Below are 25,629 nucleotides of genomic sequence, written 5' to 3'. Positions count from 1 at the left end.
GGGTGTAAAGATTCGGGGGGCGCCGGGGGGCGGGGAGAGGCGCGGCGGTGCGGGGGGGAGCAGCGGGGAACAGGGGGGAGCCCTCTCTCTCTCCCTCTCCCCCCCACTCCCCACTGCTACCCCCCGTGCCGCCACGGCGCCCCCCGAATCTTTACGCGCGAGTACTGCTGTACTCGAAAATGGCGGTGCTCGGGTGCGTAAGTACTCGTAACGAGTACGTTCGCTCATCTCTAGTTATTAATGATTATATCATGTAATATTGTATCACTCAAGAAAGACGTACAGGCCCCTCTTGAACTCTTTTATTGAATTTGTCATTCTCCCAATTTACGTCCAGATGTCTTGGTTATCAGTCAAGTGATTGTTTTGTGTTTTTATACTGGCACTCTTCCTAATCTTAAACTGTAATAGTTATGATTATAATTAGAGATGAGCGAGTGTACTCGTCCGAGCTTGATGCTCGTTTGAGTATTAGGGTACTCGAGATGCTCGTTACTCGAGGCGAGCACCACGCGATGTTCGAGTCAATTCTATTTCCTTCCCTGAAAGTTTTACGCCATTTTCTGGGCAATAGAAACGCAGGGAAATCATTATAACTTCCTCCTGTGACGTTCCAGCCCTATCCCACCCCCCTGCAGTGAGTGGCTGGCGAGATCAAGTGACCCCCGAATATTCAAAGTGGGGCCGCCCGTGGCTCGCCACAGTCACACACTGGGAGAGATCAGGGACAGTGCTGCTGCTGCTATAGGGAAAGTGTTAGTGTAGGATCCTGTGTACAAGAATCCCAACGGTCCTTCTTAGGGCCACATCTGACCGTGTGCATTACTGTTGTGGCTGCTGGTAGCAGTTTTGCAATTTTTTTTTTTTTTGTATATCGGGCGTGCAGCCCTATTACAGCTATAGAGTTCTCAGGCTGCAGTCTGTACTACATAGTATAGGGACAGCGTTGCTGAGATAGGGAGAGTGGTAGTGTAGGATCCTGTGTACAAGAACCCCAACGGTCCTTCTTAGGGCTATATGTGACCGTGTGCATTTTAAAGGTTGTCTGATGGGAGTTGTAGTCCATCACTATTGCACAGCTAGGCTTGTTTGCAGCCTTCCGTATAATTTTTTTCTGGCTGCAGTTAGCGTAACATAACCGCTGTCAGCCTCCAAATGTACGCCAATAATTCCAAAATTTGTTACACCGCTCTGTGTCTGCCGTCAACTTCACGCACAGCGTACGGCCACAGCGACTGATAGAGGGAAAGTCAGATACACACTATATAGCCGGTATTCTTTTTCAAAAAATGTTTTAAATAAAAGCTCCTTCTTACGGCTACCTGTGACCATGTGCATTTTACAGGTTGTCTGATGGGAGTTGTAGTCCCACACTATTGCACTTAGGCCTGTTTATGGCCTTCCTGACTATTTTGTTTCTGCCTGGAGTTTGCCTTACTATAACGCTCTCAGTAACAAAGTCTACGCACATAATTCCAAGATTATTTACACTGGCCTGTGTTTGCAGTGAATTTGACGCTCAGCGTGCGACGAACACACGTACTTATAGAGGGAAAGTGATATACACAGTATATAGCCTGTCTCCTTTTTTTAAAAAAACCAAAAAGCTCATTCGTTGGGCTACCTCTGACCGTCTGCATTTTACTGGGTGCCTGGTGGGAGTTTTGGTGCATCACTATTGCACAGTTAGGCCTGTTTGCGGCCTTCCTTCCATTTTTTTTGGCCTGGAGTTAGCGTTACGATTCCGCTCTCTGCGTGAAAGTGTACTCATATAATTCCATAATTATTTACAGCGGTCTGTGTCTGCTCTATTTGTAATCCACGCTGAGGGGTAGGGGTCGAGGATGTGGACGCGGGTGAGGATGCGGAGTTCCAAGGGAGGGTGTGGGCACAGGCCGAGTTCCTGGTCCAGGTGTATCCCAGCCGGCTGCTGCGGGATTAGGAGAGAGGCAGGTTTCTGGGGTCCCCAGCTTCATATCACAATTTATGGGTCCACGTGGTAGACCTTTATTGCAAACAGAGCAGTGTGAGCAGGTCCTGTCATGGAATGGCAGAAAATGCATCCAGCAATGTATCGGGCACCCAGTCTTCTACGCAGTCCACTCCTGAAACTCTGAATCCTCTGGCTGCTGCTCCTCCTTCCTCACAGCCTATACTGCTGCTACAAAAATGGTACTGGGGTCTGCATATGCTTCTGCTACATAAATGTTACAGGGGTCTGCCTATACTGCTGCTAGAGAAATGTTCCTGGGGTCTGTTTATACCTTTGCTACAGGAATGTTACAGCGGTCTGTCTATACTATGGGTGCACTAAGTCTTCCCATCGTGGTGTTTTACCTATGTGGCACAAATAATACAGTGACTGACTAGGCCCGAATTGCTGGCCGAGGCCAAGTTGCTTGGCGGGGTGAAACTCTCCCATGGTTGGGCACTCCGATTTCTTCTTGTGTAATACCATTTTTGTGCACTTACAGCATAGGCTAGGCCAAGGAACTCAAAGACTGCCCCTTCCAGTGCTGAGCTATCTATGTTGCGACACATGGGTTCCCCGTTGCTATGTAACTCAGGGCACCTTGGGTCACAAAGGTGGAGGCTTGGAACCGAGCCTGACCCTGGGCCCACTAACGTGCTTCCCACACAGACTATAGCGGGTCCTGGTCATGGTGTCTTGGGCATGTAATGCCACCTCCTCCTCCTGCTTGGGGTCAGGGGATCAGCACTGGGCATCATGTATTTTCTCCCATGTTACCACAGTTATCTGAGACACTGGTTTGGGCCAAAGAAGAGGAGCGTTACTGCATAAATGAGACCTTCACAGCTGTACTAGCATCAGAGTCTGCTCTATGCCCATGATTGCTGAGGGTGTGTGTAGAGGCCTATGTCCTCGGCGGAGTGAAAGTCTGGCATGTTTGGGCACTATCTTTTATTCATGTTTATTACTGTCTTTGGGTTCCTTCGGCTCGCTTACGCTGTGGGTGCACAAAGACTTCCCATAGCGGTGATTTACCTGTCCGGCACAAAGTCACTGACTGACTTGGGTAGGGTGCATAGTGCAGATGGCTTTCCCCTTGCGGTGTCGATAGAGCTATCCGACACCTAGACAGAATGAATACTGTGTGGGCACATGGACTTCCCATTGCTATGTCAGTCGCGGTACCCTGGGTCTCACAAGGTGTCTGCTGGGACCGAGCCTGGCCAAGGGCCCACTCACATCCTTCCTACACAGGCTACAGCGGGTCCTGGTCATGGTTTCTTGGCCTTGTGAGGCTACCTCCTCCTCCTGCTTGGGGTCAGGGGATCAGCAATGCGCATCATGAATTTTCTCTCGTGTTACCACAGTTATCTGAGAAACTTGTTTGGGCCAAAGAGGAGGAGCGTAACTGCATTAATGAGACGTTCACTGCTGTACTAGCATCGGAGTCCGCTCTATGCCCGCGATTGCTAAGGGTGTGGGCAGAGGCCTATGGCCTCGGCACACTTTAAGTCTGCCATGTTTGGGCAGTCTGATTCCTTCATATTTAATGCTGTCTTTGGGTTCCTTCGACTCGCCTATGCTGTGGGTGCACACAGACTTCCCATAGCGGTGATTTCCCTGTCCTGCACAAAGTGACTGACTGACTGACTTGGGTAGGGTGCATAGTGCAGATGCCTTTCCCCTTGCGGTGTCGCTAGAGCTATCCGACACCTAGACAGAATGAATACTGTGTGGGCACATGGACTGCCCATTGCTATGTCAGTCGCAGCACCTTGGGTCTCACAAGGTATTTGCTGGGACCGAGCCTGGCCAAGGGCCCGCTCACGTCATGGTTTCTTGGCCTTGTGAGGCCACCTCCTCCTCCTGCTTGTGGTCAGGGGGTCAGCATTGCGCATCATGTATTTTCTCTCATGTTACCACAGTTATCTGAGAAACTCGTTTGGGCCACAGGAGAGGAGTGTAACTGTATTAATGAGACCTTCACAGGTGTACTAGTATCGAAGTCTGCTTCCTGCCTATGATTGCTAAAGCTGTTGGCCGAGGCCTATGTCCCGAGGGAACTGCAACGGCGCCAGGTTGGGCCTGTGGAACTTTTTCCTGGCTAATCCAGTCTTTGGAGCGGTGAAAGAAAACGTAACAGATTTACTGAGACCTTCTCAGGTGTACTAGCATTGAAGTCCGCTTCCTGCCTACGATTGCTGAAGCTGTTGGCCGAGGCCTATGTCCCGGGGGAACTGCAATGGCGCCAAGTTTGGCCTGTGGAACTTTTTCCTGGCTAATCCAGTCTTTGGAGCGGTGAAAGAAAACGTAAGTGATTTAATGAGACCTTCACAGGTGTACTATCATTGAAGTCCGCTTCATGCCTACGATTGCTGAAGCTGTGGGCTGAGGCCTATGTCGTCGGCGCGGTGCAAGTCTGCCATGTTTGGCCACTCTGATTTCTTTATTGTTCATGTCTTGGGTTGCCTAGGACCCACCTATGCTGTTGGTGCACACAGACTTCCCATCGCAGTGTTTGACCTGTCTGGCACAAAGACACTGACTGACTTGGATAGGGGGCAGAGTGCAGACGGCTTTCCCCTTGCGGTGTCGATTGAGCTATGCGATACCTAAACAGAATGAATACTATGTGGGCACATGGATTCCCCATAGCTATGTAACTCATGACCACGTTTGCAGCTCCTGACGGAGGTTGGCACTTTATTGGAACGAAGATCGAACGTCAATTTCTCATTGATTCTCAACTACATTGTGGGCTATCGCCCCGTCCCTTTTAAAGAGGGTCACTACCTGGCCCTGCCAACCCTCTGCAGTGTGTGCTTCCGGTTCCTCCTCATGGCAGACGCACTTATAAATAGACATGAGGGTGGTGTGGCTATGAAGGGAGCGTGTGGCATGAGGGCAGCTGAAGGCTGAGCAGGGACACTTTTGTGTGCGCTGCAGACGCAGAGTCATGCGGGGAAGGGGGTTGGGCAGCATGTAACCCAGGAGAAGAGGCAGCGGTGCGTCCCACAGGCAGTGATTGTGCTTAGTTGGAGGTAGTGTGGTGCTTAGCTAAGATGTGGCTTACTAATGAGGGTTTGTCCGAAGTACAAATTGTTGTGGGGGGGGGGGGGGCACTCTTGCCCCTATTGTGCCCGAATAGTGGGACCTGGGAACCTGAGATGCAGCCCAGCATGTAGCCCCTCGCCTGCCCTATCCGTTTCTGTGTCGTTTCCAGCACTTTCTTGGGTTTTCCAGATTTTCACAAATGAAAACCTTAGTGGAGCACAGGTCATATACAAAAATGCTCGAGTCGCCCATTGACTTCAATGGGGTTCGTTACTCGAAACGAACCCTCGATCATCGCATTTTGGTGCTCGCTCATCTCTAATTCCGCCCGTGTGCAGGCGGCCTTAGGGTTAGGTTTAGGGTTGGGGTTAGGCCACCTGCACACGGGCGGAAATCCCGCGGCGGTATTTCCCGGGGGATTTCCGCCACTGAAAGCCGGCAAAGGAGTGCATTACAATACGCACTCCTATGCAGACGGCCGCGGTTTGGCCGCGCGAAATGTCGCGCGGCAAACAAACCGCGGCATGTGCTATTTCTGTGCGGGGCTCGCAGAGCCTCGCACAGAAATGTCACTCACCCGGCCGCCAGCTCCGGCTGCCCGGCAGCCGGCACATGAAAGAGCCGGGGCCGCCAGGCGCGGGTGAGTATGCGCTCGTCACTGCAGGCTCTCGGGTCGGGTCCCGCGGCGAGAATTCTCGCTGCCGGATCCGACCCGCTCGTCTGCAGGCGGCCTTAGGGTTACTTGCCGACTCTCCTACAGCCCTGCTGCTGCTTATTTAACGGGCCGCCCACTCGTGCAGATCTCCAAAGGGGTGTGTGTACCCAACAACCAATCAGGTCGCTGGAATCGCTCATCACTACTGAAGTGCGGCTGAAATACAAAATATGCCCACAGCACTGTGTTTTTATTAAGCTCCTCCCCTGCCAGTCATGTGACCTCGGACCATGCGACTTCCTGTTCTCAGACCTCCTAGGAGCCCCTCCATTCCAGCATCTACCCCGATGAAGGTAAGGGAGGGTTGTGAGACCTTCTGTCATCAGCAGGTCATATGATGGGTCCTCATGAAGAAGCTGGCGCCCCCTGGTGGATGATGGGAGTCACTGCTGGAAGCTACCAGCTGTAACCCTTTCACTGCCTGAGAGGTGACATGTGCTCCTCACACAGCAGGGGGGACAATTAGGAGTTTAAGGGTTAATCACTGTAACCCTGCACTGGCCACTGAGTCCTATAGGGGCTGTGAGGAAGGGGCCCACTGAGGGATCTCCGACAGACAGCAACTCAGGGGCTTTCTGCAGTGACAGGAAGAAGGTGGCACGTTGTCATCTGTAGGTCGGTGTGAGTCTCCCACACAGGGAAGCGCCGTCTATGGAGAGCAGCGCCATTGTTTATTACATTCACTGCAAGTCAGAAGTTGTAGAAGAGGAGAAAAACCTGCGGAACGTCCGGAGCGAACGCAGAAATTGTAGGGAGAAACACGGAGGATCCGTCGATGAGTGACATAACTCTATCCGCCATCTAGACCATAGAAGACGTGTCTGATGTCACCGGTCACTATTATATCACTACTGTCACCACTATTTGATGTCACCGGTCACTATTATATCACTACTGTCACCACTATTTGATGTCACCGGTCACTATTCTGTCACTACTGTCACCACTATCTGATTTCACCTGTCACTATCCTGTCACTACGGTCACCACTATCTGATGTCACCGGTCACTATTATGTCACTACTGTCACCGCTATCTGATGTCACCTGTCACTATTCTGTCACTACTGTCACCACTATCTGATGTCACCGGTCACTATTCTGTCACTACTGTCACCACTATCTGATGTCACCGGTCACTATTCTGTCACTACTGTCACCACTATCTGATGTCACCTGTCACTATCCTGTCACTACTGTCACCACTATCTGATGTCACCGGTCACTATTCTGTCACTACGGTCACCACTATCTGATGTCACCGGTCACTATTATGTCACTACTGTCACCACTATCTTATGTCACCGGTCACTATTCTGTCACTACTGTCACCACTATCTGATGTCACCGGTCACTATTCTGTCACTTCCGTCACCACTATCTGATGTCACCTGTCACTATTCTGTCACTACTGTCACCACTATCTGATGTCACCGGTCACTATTCTGTCACTACTGTCACCGCTATCTGATGTCACCTGTCACTATTCTGTCACTACCGTCACCACTATCTGATGTCACCAGTCACTATTCTGTCACTACCGTCACCACTATCTGATGTCACCAGTCACTATTCTGTCACTACTGTCACCACTATCTGATGTCACATGTCACTATTCTGTCACTACCGTCACCGCTATCTGATGTCACCTGTCACTATTCTGTCACTACCGTCACCGCTATCTGATGTCACCGGTCACTATTCTGTCACTACTGTCACCGCTATCTGATGTCACCGGCCACTATTCTGTCACTATCGTCACCACTATCTGATGTCACCGGTCACTATTCTGTCACTACTGTCACCACTATCTGATGTCACCGGTCACTATTCTGTCACTACTGTCACCACTATCTGATGTCACCGGTCACTATTATGTCACTACTGTCACCACTATCTGATGTCACCTGTCACTATTCTGTCACTACTGTCACCACTATCTGATGTCACCTGTCACTATTCTGTCACTACTGTCACCACTATCTGATGTCACCGGTCACTATATGTCACTACTGTCACCACTATCTTATGTCACCGGTCACTATTCTGTCACTACTGTCACCACTATTTGATGTCACCGGTCACTATTCTGTCACTACTGTCACCACTATCTGATGTCACCGGTCACTATTCTGTCACTACTGTCACCACTATCTGATGTCACCGGTCACTATTATGTCACTACTGTCACCACTATCTGATGTCACCGGTCACTATTATGTCACTACTGTCACCACTATCTGATGTCACCGGTCACTATTCTGTCATTACTGTCACCACTATCTGATGTCACCGGTCACTATTCTGTCATTACTGTCACCACTATCACTAACCTGGAGCTGTCATAGGGGCTGCATGGAGCGAGTCCCGGTCACGTGATCAATGTTATCCAATGGATAACGATGATTACAGGTAAGTGAACAAAAAGTGAAAAAAATTTAGATTTTCAGCTCAGCTCATGGATCGGATCCTTGAGGGGAGCTGAAACTACTCACCTCCCTCCTACATGATGTCCTGCGTTGATTCGCTCTGAAAAGGAACAGGTGACTTGGTCCGATGCGTAACAGCATTCACGGAAAAGTAAAAAAAAATTGAAATAAAGTAAAAGTTTCATTTCCCCTCAGCGATCCGATTCATGAGGGGAGATGAAAATACTCACCTAATGTCCTCTGAAACCTCCAATACTGCACCTTTGCTGATCTGCACATACGTTGACTAAATGGCAGCGCATGCGCAGTAGAAGCATATGCCAAAGTGACTTTGGCATAGTAACAAGCAGGGACCACAGTGATTGGTCCTTGCCAACATGTATGGCTGTGATATACCCATCACTGCCATCCCTGTGATTTGTGTAATAACTCCAGCACAGTCCCGTGTATCTCTACCCCCTCACCAAGAGGACAGAGATAAGAATCCCATGCTGTGTAGAGAGTGAAAAAACTGTTTTAAAATGGCACAAATGGCAAAAAAATACACAGTACACCCCTAGATGAATTCGTTAAGAGGTCTTGTTTTTAAAATAGTCATTTTTTAGGGATTTTTCATCCTTTTGGCCGCTCAAGAGCTCTACAAGTGGGCAATAGGGCCTAAAACACCTTCAAGCAAAATGTCTGTTCTGAAAGCCACCGACTGCTCCTTTCACTTTTGGCCCTGTTGTGTATACGGATATAAGATTAGGGCCACAATGGGTAGGTTTCCGAACACAGGACAAACAGGGGGATCCATTTTGGTGTGTAAATTCTCATTTTCATGTGCACTAAAGCAAAAAAAACTGTCTTTAAAATGACATATTTTTGCAATAATATGACTTTTTTTTCCCTTTAAATTGCATTAACTCCTGAAAAAAAAAATTAAGGTCAAAATCCTCCTGCCCCCCCTCAGTGAATATATTAAAGGAGTTGTCCCGAGAAAGCAAGTGGGGGTATACACTTCTGTATGGCCATATTAATGCACTTTGTAATGTACATCGTGCATTAATTATGAGCCATACAGAAGTTATTCACTTACCTGTTCCGTTGCTAGCGTCCCCGTCTCCATGGTGCCGTCTAATTTCAGCGTCTAATCTCCCGATTAGACGCGCTTGCACAGAAGGGTCTTCTCCCTTCTCTTGGGTCTCGGCACGAGCGGAGTTCTGGCTCCGCCCCCTTCTACTCATCATCGCGTAGCTCCGCCCCGTCACGTGTGCCGATTCCAGCCAATCAGGAGGCTGGAATCGGCAATGGACCGCACAGAGCCCACGGTGCACCATGGGAGAAGACCCTCAGTGCATCGTGGGTGAAGATCCCGGCGGCCATCTTGCTAAGGTAAGGAAGAAGTCACATGCATTGGGTTTGTCTCGCGCCGAACAGGGGGCCTATTGAATAAAAAAAAAAAAAAACAGTTTCGGCGAGGAGGACAACCCCTTTAAGGGGTGTAGTTTGTAAAATGGGGTCATTTGTGGGGGTATCTATCATTCTGACACCTATGAGCCTTTGCAACATTGGCTTTGTGTAGGAAAACAAAGTGTTCCTCAAAATGTTTATAATAAATGTTAAATTTGTACGTCTTCTAAATGGTTAAAAAAACATAGTTTTCCAAATTTTTGTCCCGAATAAAAACTAATGGAAATATATATCTTAGCAAAAATTTGTACAGTAAGTTTGCACATATTAGATATATTGCAGAGAAAACCCTGTAAAAAAGCAGCTCTGAACTTGGAGAAGAGTCAGTGGGGCTGTCGCTGACGACTTCTCCCTGCCAGGGTCGGCTATCAGTCCAACTGATCCCGGTGGAGAGAACCCTATCAGGATTTTGTGTTGCCTGTAGTTCGGGCCTCATAAAACTCCTAAAAGGTTCCCTTTATTATCTCCTTAATAGGGTTTTACAACCCCTGTGCCCTTCCTGGTTCTTGCTGATTAGGACATGTGACTGCTGCAGCCAATCACTGCCCACAGCATTTACCTTTCATAGGCAGTGATTGGCTACAGCAGTCACATGTCCTCATCAGCAGCAACCAGGAAGGACACAGGGGCTGTGAAGCAATTTTAGCTAATAGGAAAACACTTTTAAATGTCTCCCCTTATTATCTCCAATAAATTAGTTTTTGGTGGTTTTTACATTGGTTCATATTCCTTCCATTAAGGTCCCTTCATGATTGTTTCATCAAAGATGGAGAGGGAGAGAAGCAAGATGGTGAAGAATGTATTAACTCTCACCCTAGAGATAATCTTCCAGCTTACTGGGGAGGTAAGAGATTCTGATGATGTCACATTACATCATTCTTATCTATGGTAATAGCAGATGATGTCACTGGGGAGGTGATGGACTCTGGAAATGTCTGTAGTGATATTTATTAATGTCTCCTCATATACAGGATTACACAGTAGTGAAGAAGACCTCTAGTGATGGCAGTCGGGTCCCTGTGTGTGATGAATGGGGAAAACTCCAGAGTCCAATCACAGGGCCCCCATCTCACCCTCTGATACATGAGGACATCAATGTACAGGAGATTCTAGAACTCGCCAACAAGATGATTGAGCTGCTGACTGGAGAGGTGAGGCTGCAGGGAATGCTGGGACATTATACAGTAACAACACTGAAGGCTTCTGGGTGATGACTGTATATTGTGTTGTCAGGTTCCTATAAGGTGTCAGGATGTTGCTGTCTATTTCTCTATGGAGGAGTGGGAGTATTTAGAAGGATACAAGGATCTGTACAAGGACGCCATGATGGAAACCCACCAGCCGCTCACATCGCCAGGTAATAGACATATTTAGCAGGATTGTATCTGGGGAGAAGTGGGGCATGTGCCCCTGGCGATTGTTTGAAGTGTGGCGTGCCGGCCATGCACAAAACTGCTAGCAAGGTTAGTGGAGCCACTCTCTACACAATTGTTGATTGAAGCAATACACATTTACTAATTGCTGATATGTAAGCATCCTGGTCATACAGTGACGCTAGTCAGTGACTGCACGGCGGACAGCTGCTGTATCAAATAGTAACAGGAGAATGTGGCTACAGAAGATCTCTGCTCCACCAGCCCTACTGCTATAGTACACGGGGGCTGTGTGGGGCTGGAGAAGTGCCTTGGTCCATGCTCCTCCGTTCCACAAACTATCACCACCAGCCCGTCCTCCTCTTTGTATTTAGTGCTTGCAGGACCGGAGGAGGAAGGATCTGGCATCACCAGTAAGAGCTGCTAGGTTGTATCTACAGAGTGGGAATCCTACTTGGTGGGACTTGTGAGTGATGGTGGCCAATAATATATTGTTGCCTGTCTTTTTTCTCTTAGTTTTATAGTTGTAATTTGTAGAACCCCTCTAAATTTATGAGAGTGTCACCAGTACGGCTGTGGCTACATGGAGACTTTGGCCACAATACTCTTCTCACAGGAGTATAATGGCCGTCAGTGGGGTTGTGTTGCAGTTTGCCGTGACCCTACAATTACATGAAGCCCAGCTAGTTTGGACTTCTTGTGATTGTCGGGGCGGGGGTTTGGCAAACTGTAAGCCACAATGCATTCACCTTCACAGAAGTAGTGGATAAAAGTGGTGCTGTGGATATCGCCTATCTGGGTGTCAGGAAAGCCTTTGTACAGTTTCACATAAAGACCTCGGAGATAAGTTATTGAGAGTTGGCCTTAAAGGGGTTGTCCGGCCATAAACATCATATCTCATTACTTCTGTTTGCACATTTCCATGCACTTTGTAATGTACATTGTGCATGGAAAATGTTGCAAACAGAAGTTATTCACTTACCTTTAGTGATGCCCCCCCCTGTGTTGCCCCTCGGTCGTCCCAGGTTACGACAAGAAATCGTCTGTATTTCTTGTCGGGCCGGCAGCAGCTCTCGTCGGCGCGGGAACGCGTCTCTTCCCCTCCGCGCATACGCAGTCCTTCGTTCTTCCGCCGGGATCGCGCTCTTTACCTAATCATCGCAGGGGACGCGCGCCGCCGGTCGGCGCATGCGCAGTACACTCACTTCCTGGTTTCATATACCAGAGCGGAGTGAGTGACTGCCTGCCGCTGCTGCTTGGAGAAGAGCCAAGGAGACACCATCGGGACTTGAAAAGTATGTGGAAGGGGAGAAATGTTGGAGAGGAGGAGTTGGAGGGGTGGAGAGGGAGAGATGGATGTGTGCAGGGGGGGTGCAGTGATGTGTGTGTGTGTGTGTTCGTGGTGTCTGGAGACCCGGCTGTCAGAAGTCCCGGGGGAAGGGGGGGTGGGGGGTGGAGAGGGAGAGATGGATGGATGGATGGATGGATGTGTGCAGGGGGGGGTGCAGTGGTCTGTGTGTGTGTTCGTGGTGTCTGGAGACCCGGCTGTCAGAAGTCTCGGGGGAAGGGGGGGGGGGGTGGAGAGGGAGAGATGGATGGATGGATGGATGGATGTGTGCAAGGGGGGGGGGGTGCAGTGATGTGTGTGTGTGTGTGTGTGTGTGTGTGTGTGTGTGTGCAGGGAACTTCTGACAGAAGTGGGGGGGGGGGGTCGCTGTGGGAGGGGCACTATGAGGGCATGTGTGTGTAGGGAAATGTTTTGTTTTACTTTACTTTAGCAGGGGGCGGGGCCTGGGCGGGGAGAGACTGTAGAGCAGTTCAATAGAGGTGGGCGTGTCGTGGGCGGGGCTAGGACGTGAGCTGAGGGAAATCTTGCCTTTTCATGTCTCTTACTACCATCGAGAGCGCGCATACAGAAGAGGGAGAGCGCAGAGCATTGTGGGAAGGCAGCACAGAGGCGCCATCTTTGAAAGCTGCAGTGAAGATCAGAATCTAAGGTAAGAAACTAACATTCCAGCTGATCTGCCGGCCGGTTTGAGCCCCTGTATGCTGTCTGTTACTATCCTTACTGAAAGGAAAGCAGCAGCATTATAAACATTTTTACCCTGTGTGGCCGGACAACCCCTTTAATGCTTTGATCGTTGAGTAGATTCTCAGGTGATTACCAGATATCAGAGTGTTGTTGGTAATGGAGTGTATTCTGACCAGCGGGGAGTTTTACAAGTGATGACCACAAGGGTTTGTCCGGGGTCCTGATTGTCTTAGATGTCCTATATGTGGGTGAGGGCTCTTAGCCACTGGCGATAAGACTTTCTTGCATTGCGAGAGTAAGGCCGCCTGCACACGAGCGGAAAACAAATCGCGGCATGCTCTATTTCTGTGCGGGGCTCGCAGAGCTCCGCACAGAAACGTCACTCACCCGCAGCCGGCTCCGGTCTGCACATGCGCCGCCTGCCCGGCAGCCGGCACATGAAAGAGCTGGGGCCGCGGGAGCAGGTGAGTGACACGTTGCTCTCTGCAGGCGCTCGGGTCAGTTCCCTCGGCGAGAATCTTTGCCGCCGGATCCGACCCGCCCGTCTGCCGGTGGCCTAAGTGAAAACACATGCTAATGAAACCAATGATTTTCAATGGTGTCATTCTCATTAGCGCAAAGAAAAAATCTGCGATATCAACCATTGTTTTAATGGGTCTGGAAGCAGCAGCACTGGTCCTATTGAAATCAATAGGAGAAGATCGCGAAGTAGGCTAGGATTCCTCCAGAGAGAGGAGAAAGAGAAGGGGCGGAGCTACATGGGATCTGTGACATATCTCCCCATATTTGGAGAGATAGGGGGTGGGGCTAGTGGTCTTTGCCAAGATAGGGAGGAGATTGAGGTGGGGCGGTGCTAGAGGGGTCCCTCTCTAGCCAAGTGAGGGGGACGGGGCTAGCGGGAAAAATCATTGATTTCATTATCATGCGTTTTTACTCACTCGCGCATCACAGGGAAGTCTTATCGCCAGTGGATAAGAGCCCTAAGTGACACAGAATCATAGAGTTGGAAGGGACCTCCGGGGTCATCTGGTCCAACCCCCTGCTTATTGCAGAATTCACTAAATCATCCCAGACTGATGTCTGTCCTGCCTTATCTATATATATAAAGACGAAAGCCCTCACTGACTCGCCACTAATTCTCCAACTTCCCAATGTCGTAGAAACATGAAATTTGGCAGGAGTACTCTTAAGGTCCTAAATAGGAAAAGTAAAGGGGTCACGACTCGAAAATTCAATGCTAAGTGCAAAAGTATTGGTGCCCCTATGTAATGTAACTAATCTAATTCTCTAACTACCCGGTGCCGTACAAACATGAAATTTAAGACGTTCATTATTTAGGTCCTAAACAGGACAAGTAAAGTGACCACAATTTGAAAATTCAATGCTATCTATCTATCTATCTATCTATCATATATATATATAAAGGTGAAAGCACTTAGTGACTCGCCACTAATTCTCTAACTTCCCGGTGTCATACAAACATGAGATTTGGCACAAGCATTCTTTAGGTCCTTCATAGGAAAAGTAAAGGGGTTACAACTTGATTATTCAATGCTAAGTGCAAAAGTATTGGGGCCCCTGCGTCATGTACCAAATCGAATTCTCTAATTTCCCGATGTCATATGAAAATTGGCAGCAGCATTCTTTATGTCCTAAATAGGAAAAGTAAAGGAGTCACAACTCAATTATTAAATGCTAAATGGAAAATTATTGGCACCCCTATGTAATAAAACTTCCCGATCTCATACAAACATGAAATTTGGCACGACCATACTTTACGTCCTAAATAGGAAAAGTAAAGGGGTCACAACGTAATTATTCAATGCTAATTGCAAAAGTAAGTGAAACCCATATGTGATGTAACTTCCTGTTGTCGTACAAGCGTGAAATTTGGCACGGGCATTCTTTAGGTCCTAAGAGAAGAGAGTGGGGGGGGGGACATCGGACATTGGTACATGCAACCTGCGAAGAATCTAATGCTCCTCTATGTGAAGTAACTCCTCTGAAGTAACCACGACTTGATAACATTTTCTGTGCAAACAACATGTAAACACCTGTATCAAATTAACTTGGGCGAAGCTGGGTATATCAGCTAGCTATCATATGTGGGACTGGTTTTTGGCTGAGGGTGGCTTGATTGTCTTTCCATACCCCACCCGCTCGCTCTCAATGAGCAGTACTTCACACTGTACTACTATATTATTACTACTACAGTAGGGCAGGAATAAGGCTGCATTTCTCTTTTTGGGGCAGGTGCTCCAATTATACTGGGTAGTACTGGATGCACCAGGGGGGTCTATAATGTAGTTTTTGGTATTATTACCCTCATTTAGTGCTTGTATTTTACCCTATAGGGCATATTAAAGGGGTTGTCCCGAGGCAGCAAGTGGGTCTATACACTTCTGTATGGCCATAATAATGCACTTTGTAATATACATTGTGCATTAATTATGAGCCATACAGAAGTTATAAAAAGTTTTTTACTTACCTGCTCCGTTGTTAGCGTCCTCGTCTCCATGGAGCCGACTAATTTTTGGCCTCCGATGGCCAAATTAGCCGCGCTTGCGCAGTCCGGGTCTTCTGTGTTCTTCTATGGAGCCGCTCGTGACAGAGAGCGGCTCCGTGTAGCTCCGCCCCGTCACGTGCCGATTCCAGCCAATCAGGAGGCTGGAATCGGCAGTGGACCGCACAGAAGAGCTGCGGTCCACGAAGCAAGAGGTTCCCGGCGGCCATCTTCACAGGTAAGTATAGAAGTCACCGGAGCGCGGGGATCAAGGTAAGCGCTCCGGTAAGCTGTCTGTACGTCCCTGCATCGGGGTTGTCTCGCGCCGAACGGGGGGGGGGTTGAAAAAAAAAAAAACCCGTTTCGGCGCGGGACAACCCCTTTAATAAAATTATGTTTTACATTTAGTGATTTACCAGCTTTATTATTTGCTGTGACTTACTAACAAATGTAAGCTATAGTTTGAGTTACTTTCCATTTTTAGATGCTGGTGGAAGGGGCTCAGCAAGCGGAAAGAAGGTTCACATGGGGGGGGGCTATACAACGCTTCTGCCCTCAGTGCAGGAAAACCTAGCTCCGCCTGCGGTATTTACCGTATTTTTCGGCCTATAAGACTACCCCTGCCTTAGACCAGTGTTCCCCCAACTCCAGTCCTCGGGGACCGCCAACAGGTCATGTTTTCAGGATTTCCTCAGTGTTGCACAGGTGATGTAATTATGGTCGGTGCCTCAGACATTGCCACAGATGTTCTAACTATAGGATATCCTGAAAACAGGACCTGTTTGTGGTTTTCTATTGATGTCAGTAACTTCTCCAGAGTAGTGTCAAGTTTTTGGTGTTGTAGGTTAGAAAGGGGGTAAATATTTTATTATAATAGTATTACAATCTACAATAATAAAGGCAGCTCTGCTAAAAGCATAATTTATTGCTTTTTGTTATAGCCAGTGATTGTCCACATATCCTGATCAGCAGCATCTAGGAAGGACACAGGGGTTGTGAATCAATTTTAAGTAATGGGAAAACACTTTGAAAGGTTTCATCTTATTATCTCCAGTAAATTTATTCTGATGTTGTCTTTTTGTGACTTTTTTTTTTACATTGGTTCATATTCCTTCCATTCAGGTTCCCGTATAATTGATTCATCAAAGAAGGAGGAGGACAAAAACAAGATGGTGAAGAGTGTATTAAATCTCATCCTATATATACTCTTCCAGCTTCCTGGGGAGGTGAGAGATTCTGATGATGTCACATTACATCATTCATATCTATGGTAATAACAGATGATGTCACTGGAGAGGGGAGAGATTCACATGATGTCACATTACATCATTCTCATCTATGGTAATAACAGATGATGTCACTTGAGAGGGGAGAAATTCTGATGATGTCACAGTACATCATTCTTATCTATGGTAATAACAGGTGATGTCACTGGAGAGGTGATGGACTCTGGAAGTGTCTTTAGTGATATTTATTAATGTCTCCCCATTTACAGGATTACACAATAGTGAAGAAGACCTCTAGTAATGGCTGTCGGGCCCCTGAGTGTGATGGATGGGGAAGACCCCTGAGCCCAATCACGGGGCCCCCACCTCACCATCTGATACATGAGAACATCAATGTACAGAAGATTCTAAAATTCACCAACAAGATGATTAAGCTGCTGACTGGAGAGGTGACGCTGCTGGGAATGCTGGGACATTATACAGTAACAGCACTGGAGGCTTCTGGGTGATGACTGTATATTGTGTTGTCAGGTTCCTATAAGGTGTCAGGATGTTGCTGTCTATTTCTCCATGGAGGAGTGGGAATATTTAGAAGAACACAAGGCTCTGTACAAGGATGTCATGATGGAGACCTGCCAGCTGCTCCCATCACCAGGTAATAGACAGGACTAAATACACGGGGACTTTATGATCTGTATGTAAAGAATGACTTCAATATCTGTCTGTGTTTCCTTCAGTTCCATCCAGTAAGAGAAGCCCACCAGAGAGATGTCCCCGTCCTCTTCTTCCACAGGACCATCAGGTAGATGGAGATGTCCCTCCGATCTGTAGAAGGCTGTGAAGCTCTTGTCTTCAGCCTTATTATATGTCTTCTACTTGTGTCATGTGTCAAGACCCGCGGCGCTCAGGGTCTCCGTGCCCGCCCCGCCGGTCCTATCACTCAGGCTGCGGGGGTGCGGCACTGGGGTACCCTGGTCTTGGTGACTTTCCCTAACCGCCAGCTCCGGACGCACACTCCTGTGCCCAGGCGGCGGGCACCTAGGTAGCCGAGTTGTTAGGGACGCAATGGGTGACGTTCCACATCACTTCCCAGTTGCCATGACGCCCGGCCACACTGCTCTGTCCCTGATTGTCTGTAGCAGGCTCCAGGGGCTGGTCCTCACTGTGCCCTCTGATTAGGTCCTGCTGCTGTCAGGCTCCCCCGTCCCAATCAGCTGCTGGGGCGGGAGTTCTGACAGCATTTAAACTGCTCACTTTGCTGTAGACCTTGCCAGTGTATGTATGGTCTTCCTGCTACACCCACATATACTGTATCTGCTGCTCTGTTTTGACTTCTGGTTGGACCTGACTACTCTTTCGCCTGACCCCGTGTAGACCGTTCTCTCCTGTTGCCGACCCGGATGGCCTGACCTTCTTTTGTGTTTGTTTGTGTCTTGTATCTGTCTGTTAGTCTGACTCCTGCCCCGCATCCCTAGTGAGACTAGGGACTGTTGCCCATTTGCCACCCTGGGGCCCTGCCCAGGGGGGCAAGTAGGTAGGGACAGGGGTTGCGGGTAGTTATCAGGGACTTCCACTTGCCCGGACCCCAGTGCCCTTACATGATGAGGCCGGTGGAGATGGCAGGATTACAGCTGACCAGAGACATTAGTTGTGTCAAACTTATTTTCACTGAGGGCCACATCAGTGTTATGGTTGCCTTCAAAGGGCTGATTGTAAGTGTAAGCACATCAATGAGGTAACAGGCCAGATTTGGCCCAGGGACCTTAAAGGGGTTGTCCCGAGGCAGCAAGTGGGTCTATACACTTCTGCATGGCCATAATAATGCACTTTGTAATGTACATTGTGCATTAATTATGAGCCATACAGAAGTTATAAAAAGTTTTATACTTACCTGCTCCGTTGCTGGCGTCCTCGTCTCCATGGTGCCGACTAATTTTCGCCCTCCGATGGCCAAATTAGCCGCGCTTGCGCAGTCCGGGTCTTCTCCTCTTCTCTATGGGGCTCCGTGTAGCTCCGTGTAGCTCCGCCCCGTCACGTGCCGATTCCAGCCAATCAGGAGGCTGGAATCGGCAATGGACCGCACAGAAGCCCTGCGGTCCATGAAGACAGAGGATCCCGGCGGCCATCTTCAGCAGGTGAGTATGAAGACGCCGGACCGCCGGGATTCAGGTAAGCGCTGTGCGGGTGGTTTTTTTAACCCCTGCATCGGGGTTGTCTCGCGCCGAACGGGGGGGGGGGTTTAAAAAAAAAAAAACCCGTTTCGGCGCGGGACAACCCCTTTAAGTTTTACATGTATGCATTAAATGAAGGCCTTGTGGAAAGTGAAAATGATCAAGACCTGCTTTTTACTAAAACTTGATACATTTTTTGAAAGTTTCACAACTCAACAAGCCGAAGGTAAACAATGAAATTGAAATTTCTAAAGATGAAAACGTGGCTAGAAGTTATATAATTAAAAAAATATTTCTATATTTTCCGTAAACCATTACTTCGGCAAAAAAACATTTATCTTCCCTGTACCCCTCATCTGCTTTACTGTTGTGCTGTAAATGTCACCTTTGGATATTGCAGTTCCTTCCATGCAGTGAAGTCTTCTGTCTGCTTGCCAGGCATTATCTTGATGATAAGATTTTTCCCTGCTTTGTCTTCCACTCTTCTGAGCTATCAATGCCATGGTGCATCAGCACAATATTACATGAGTAGCTATTGTTAGTACCAGCTCTGCCTGCTGAGAGGTATTATTATTAACTTGCGTATTCACCTAAATAAGCTGCAGACCACAAATCACTGATCAAGAGCAGTGACTGTAATAGGTGTCTCTTTATCCCCCTCTCATGAGCTTGTGTGGTAGGGTCCATCACACAGTAATTATGCTTACTGTAAAAATGACTTTTTGAGATAAACATAAAGCGCAATACTTTTTAGATATTTAGAATTGAAATTGCATAACATACAGCGTGTTTAGTCATGCCACATATACATGTGTATGATGTTAATGAGATGTCATTGAACCGCACAGTTTAGAGCATAACCCACTCAGAGAAGAGGTTTTCTACTTTACCTTCAATGGTGATGTTAATTAAGTGTCAGGTATTTAAAGAATTGGTTTAAAGTGATGTTGAGAAGGCTGACTTATTCAATTCTTATTTTCTTTCTGTTTTCTCTCAGAAAGTAGATGTAACGTCAACTTATCTTCCCTGTGCTATTGGGGGAATAAAAAAATGCAGACTATCTATAAGTAGAGTGATGATGAGGGAACACTTAGCTAAATTAAATGAATTCAGGTCTCAAGGTCCAGATGAATTACATCCTAGGATACTAAAGGAAGCCACAGAGGTAACTGCTGAACCACCCACCGTAATATTTGAAAAATCCTGGAGAACAGAATAAGTCCCAGAAGATTGGAGAAGGGCAAATGTTTTCCCTGTCTTCAAAAAACGGAATAAAGTGCACTTGTGTAACTACAGGCCTGTGAGCCCGACTTGCATACCAGGAATGATCTTTGAACAAATTATTAAAAAAGCATATATGCAAGAATTTGGATGATAATGGAGTAATTAACCAGAGCCAGCATGGGTTTGTAACAAACATGTCATGCAAGACTAATCTAATTTCCTTCTATGACACAATCACAGATTGGGCTGATCAGGGGCATACGGTAGATAAAGTATCTTGACTTCAGTAAAGCATTTCACAAAGTTCCTTATACCATCCTTATTGTAAAAATGACCAACTATAGAATGAACAAGGCAACTATTAGGTGGATTCACAACTAACTGAGTGATCACACTCAAAGAGTGGTCATGAATGGGTGCACATCCAATTGGAAGAATGTCTCAATTTGGGTGCCACAAAGCTCTGTCCTGGTTCTAGTGTTGTTCCACATTTTTATAAAAGATATAGTGGAGGGAATTGAGGGAAAACTGATCAAATGTCTCAAAGACAAAGTTAGGAGGCATAGCTAACTGAACAGAGAGAATTCCAAAAGATCTAAACAAGCTTGAACAGTGGCCAGGAACTTACATAATAGTGTTTAACAGGGAGAAATGCATAGCATAAAATGAAAAAAAAGCACATACAGAATACAAGGAATTGGGCTAAGCAGCACATGTGAAGAAGACTTGGGTATACTAATAGATCACATACTGAACATGAGTCAGCAGTGTGATGCAGCAGCAAAAAAGGCAAACGCAATTCTGGGATGGATTAAGAGGAGCATAGAGAAAAGATCACATGGATAATTATACTCATCTATACTTCCTTGGTCAGCTGTCATCTGTAATACTGTGTCCAGTTCCGGGTAGCCCAATTTAAAAAAAGACCTTGATAAACTGAAGCAAGTTCAGAGAAAAGTTACCGGGATGGTGAGCAGTCTGCAAACCGTGTTTTATGAGGAACATTTAAAAGATCTGTGAATGTATAGCTTGCAAAAAAGAAGCCTGAGAGGATACTTAATAGCTGTCTACAAATATCTGAAGGGCTGTCACAGTCCAGAGGGATCAGCCCTATTCTCACACTTTTTATCCTGCATTACAAAAGCTAAAAAGGAAGAAAAATGAGACAAAATGCTTTTTTAGGCTCATTTCGCCTCCACAAGAAATGCAATATGTACTCCAAAATGATCTAGATGAAAACTATAGCTCGTATCTCAAAAACAAGCCCTCATAGAGCTCTGTCAATGGCAGAAAAAAAAGTATGAAGCAGTGAATGCACCCACCTTCTCCCTGCTCTCACCCGCAAAAAAGTTATGCAATGTGTTATATGTACCCAAAAAATGGTACCGATAAAAACTACAGACCGCCACATAAAATACAAGTCCTCACACGGCCATGTTGACCGAATCATAAAAACAGTTAAGGCCTTTTAAAAGGGGAGATGAAAATCACCAAAATACCCTTGTGTCCTTAGGTCCAAAATAGGCCGTGTCACTAAGGGTATGCTGAAAAAAGGGGGTTGGTACCGTGTTAGCTAGTAGAGCAGAATGTGATTGTTCTCAGTAAGAGAAACCACGTAATTTTGTAGATATGATACCTTTTTAATGGCTAAAAAAATACATGATGTTACAGCAAGCTTTCGGATCTCACAGGGCCCTTTCTCAGGCAATAATGTAACAAATCTAACAATGTATTAATTAAATACACATTATCACATGGGAGGGCAGGAACATGGTGAACTTAATTTTCACTAGATAAATACCAGAGGGTAAGAGGTTGCAGACATGTTAGGATTAGAGATGAGCAAGTATACTCGGTAAAGGCAATTGCTCGAGCGAGCATTGCCTTTAGCGAGTACCTGCCCGCTCGAGATGAAACGTTCGGGTGCCGGCGGCGGGCAGGGAGCTGCGGGGGAGAGCGGAACGGAGGGGAGATCTCTCTCTCCCTCCCTCCCCCTCGCTCCCTTTAGCTGACAGCCACTACTCACCGCTCCCCCGCGCCGGCACCCGAACGTTTTATCTCGAGCGGGCAGGTACTCGATAAAGGCAATGCTCGCTCGAGATCAGAAAAGATCCAGCAGCGGGAGCTGGCTGTCATCGATAGCTCCCCCCCCCCCCCGCAACAGCGGGGGTGCATTGGGACAGCGACTCCCCACTGTTAACCCCTTTCCTGCTGTAATCTATGTCGATCGCAGTATGTTATGGGTTCACAGAAGGAGCGTGCTCCCTCCGTGACGTCATTAGACTTTCGCGATGGGGTGCTGACGGGTTTACATGGCAAAAGGATGCCAGATACAGGCGTCCAGCTTTGCCATAGTCTATGATCTCTAATACAAGCGATAAGGCACTGCAGGACAGAAGTTCTGCAATGATTTATCATAGCGATAGGTGCCATGGTGCCAGTCCCCCACAGGCACACAAATAATGTAAAGAAAAATGTAAAAAAAACAAACCCTTTTTTTGTGCTTTTTCCGATATTGGCATAATTTTTATATATTTTTAATAAAAATCCCACATATTTGCTGTATCTGTAACGACGCATACAATAAATTGAACACGCTTTTTTACCTGCACGACAAAAAAGCGTAATAAAAACCTTTAAAAAAACGGAGGCAAAATGCTTATTTTTTGCATTTTGCCTCCCAAAACCTACAGCTTGTCTCGCAAGAAGAAAGCCTTCACAGAGCTCCGTCCATGGAAAAATAAAAAAATTGTAGGACTTGAAATGTAGCGATTTAGAAAAAAATTTATTTCCAAAACAAGGGTTTTTATTGTGGAAAACTAGAAAAACCTACAAAAAAAAGAAGAATTTTGGTATCCTTGTAACCGTACTGGCCCGCAGAAAAAAATGTATTGTGTCATTTATGCTGTATAATTAACGCCGTAAAAAAGATTATGGCAGAATTGATACGTTTTCTTTTCCTGCTATCGTAAAAAAAAACGTTTTACAATATAGTCTTATGTACGCAAAACTGGCTACAGCTACAAAATAAAAGCTACAGTTCACAGCGCAAAAATAACACACAAGCCCTTATACGGCCATGTCGCTGCAAAAATAAAAAAGTTATGGCTTTTGAAAAATGGAGATGAAAAACTATCAAAAATCGTTGCGTCCTTATGCGCAAAATAGGCCATGTCCTTAAGGGGTTAAATACCTCCAAGCTCTTGTGTATGTGTCCTATTCAATTTGAACACTATTTATATGCAGGTGGCCCTGACCAGACTCATTGGGCAAAACTGTCACTTCTGCATTTACCTAGGGTGAGAACATAAGACACTTCCCTTGGACCTCTGAATGACTCAGGGTGATAATTCTAGTTTATTCCATAAGGACATATGACTTCACATGGATAGCCTCAGTGCCCAATTAGAAATTGTATTACTCTGTCTCCCTCAAGAACCCCAATCCTGTATCATAATTGAGAACCATGGACACCTGTAAGACCCTCATGGTCAAGCCACCAGAAAGCTACTGGTTAGTCTTTGCTCTCATTGACCAGCATCATTGTGTTCAGCTTATCTCCCACACTTATATGTCTAAAGCATTAAAATAGCAACACATAAAGAAATAACAGATCTCACTTTCCATCAGGAGACTCTGCCTCATTTCTGTAAATTCCCACCCCTGTCCAAATATTTAAGTCTCTTAAAGAAGGGAAGAAAAATAGACAAGAGTAACAATGGCACTCGCCAGACGTTTTTTTTCCCCCCTCTATTCCTGAGGATACATGGAACCCAGCATTGAGCAGAGGGAGATAAATCTAGAGGAATGTCTGTGGGAACCTCCAAGGAATGTCAGAGTAGTTAGAACATAACCCACTGGGACAAGAGGTTTCCTGCTGGACCTTCTGTAGACAGCTAACTTGAGAACAAACCAAAGTAGCTTCACAGACATATGGCGGGGATATGTAAGCTCTGATTTATATTATAATATTGGTGGGAAATAAAGAATTCCTTACCTGGATCTTCTCATGACTAAGAACTAACTAGGAAGATATTGAAAGTGAAGGAAATCCTTACATCAATAAACAATTAAAGGAGTTGTCCAGTTACAGAACAGCATCCCTTTAATAGGGCTATGTGTAATATAAAATAATAAACTGAGTGGTACTTACCCCTCCATCACCACTGGGATCCAATGCCGCAGCCCCGCTGTGGTCCTGGCATTTCTTGTGCTATCACAGGAAGTCGGGTGATCATTGCAGCCAATCAGAGTCACGTTCCCGAACTCCTGGCTTCATGGCACTCAGATTGCGAGTGTCTATGCTTGAAGGATGATGCTTGGACCAGTTTTTTAAAGTTTGACTTGCAGATGAGCTCTAAGTCAAATTTCATGCAGCTGGTGACAGAATCCCTTGAAGGAACAGATGTAGTCTAAAAAGGGCATCCACCGTGACATGACTGATAACTGCTGCTGTCAGGTCATTTTTGGCCATAGATTTAAAGGTGATGGTAAAGCAGCATGTAGGAACCCAATAATTCTTCAAAGAATGTTCATTATAAAATCCAAGTTTTTATTTTTAGATCCAATACATCAACAGACGTGACGTTTCAGCCGACACACCGGGGCCCGTGTCAGAGTCTGTTTATTGTGGGGCTGCTGAAATTGTTTCTATTTTTGCATCAAGGTCATTTTTAGTCGTTATGATGATTAGTGATCTTTTCTGGTCATGTAAAACCTTCCACACGACTTCTCCAACCGTCTGCTGACTTTTACAATATTTTTCTCTCAGCTTTTGTATCCGGATGAAGATCTGACCAATATTAATACTACAGAGACAAATGTGAGGGGCGATCAGCGGGGTAAAGAGGAGATTCCTACAGGTAACCGCCCAGGTGAGTAGTAACCACTAAATACAGCAGAGGAGTCACAGATTCTCCTCGGTCAGCGGCTGCAGATAGTTATGTAGATTTATAAGCTCTGGGCACAATGTAACCCCCCAAGCACCTTTTTCGATAAACTGCGATGCCAAATACTCAAATTCATCTGGAAAGGTGGCTCCAAAAAACTCTAAAAAGTCTAACCAAACCAAAAGAAAAGGGCGGAGTGGGACTTCCCGACTTCCGCCTGTATCATAAAGCGGCCATAGGAACTTTTATATTAGACTTATTCCATCACAGGGAGGACAAATATTGGGTACAAATAGAGAACAGTAACAATACTCCTGAGACCAGGAGGGTGTTCTGGATCCCGGGTAAGGTATGTTGTGAGAAAACAGAGATGTCATTCATGATGAACAGATTGTTAGGTGCCTGGAAAGAGGGACGCAGGATTTCTGTTCCTGGGCCCCTTACCTCTTTGTTGGGAAACCCAAAACTTCAGGCAACTCTGCTGACACGCAACCTGGAGTTCTTACCCCCAGGAGTGGAGGCCAGGGTGGGGGAAATGGTAGAATCAGGAGATATACGGGATCTGGGGTCTTTGCGGGGATCAGGTGGGT

At 46.7% G+C, this 25,629-nt stretch overlaps 2 protein-coding genes across 2 annotated transcripts in view; both read left to right on the top strand.

The window, feature by feature from the left end:
• The window catches only part of LOC136629093 (zinc finger protein 850-like), a 585,720-nt gene that overhangs the window by 479,118 nt on the left and 80,973 nt on the right, over positions 1 to 25,629 (top strand). The window lies entirely within an intron of this gene.
• Positions 5,956 to 25,629, top strand: part of LOC136629128 (oocyte zinc finger protein XlCOF6-like) — a 28,797-nt gene continuing 9,123 nt past the window's right edge. The window contains exons 1-9 of the mRNA XM_066605264.1: positions 5,956 to 6,034; positions 10,362 to 10,465; positions 10,593 to 10,772; positions 10,855 to 10,978; positions 16,652 to 16,755; positions 17,025 to 17,204; positions 17,287 to 17,410; positions 17,493 to 17,557; positions 24,922 to 25,024. Coding sequence (XP_066461361.1) covers positions 10,370 to 10,465; positions 10,593 to 10,772; positions 10,855 to 10,978; positions 16,652 to 16,755; positions 17,025 to 17,204; positions 17,287 to 17,410; positions 17,493 to 17,557; positions 24,922 to 25,024 — 976 coding nt within the window. The 5' untranslated portion in view covers positions 5,956 to 6,034; positions 10,362 to 10,369. The remainder of the gene's footprint in view (positions 6,035 to 10,361; positions 10,466 to 10,592; positions 10,773 to 10,854; positions 10,979 to 16,651; positions 16,756 to 17,024; positions 17,205 to 17,286; positions 17,411 to 17,492; positions 17,558 to 24,921; positions 25,025 to 25,629) is intronic.

The sequence above is a fragment of the Eleutherodactylus coqui genome, chromosome 5 (assembly GCF_035609145.1).
Source record: "Eleutherodactylus coqui strain aEleCoq1 chromosome 5, aEleCoq1.hap1, whole genome shotgun sequence".
Lineage (NCBI taxonomy): Eukaryota > Metazoa > Chordata > Amphibia > Anura > Eleutherodactylidae > Eleutherodactylus > Eleutherodactylus coqui.
This window is presented reverse-complemented; position numbering and strand designations above follow the sequence as displayed.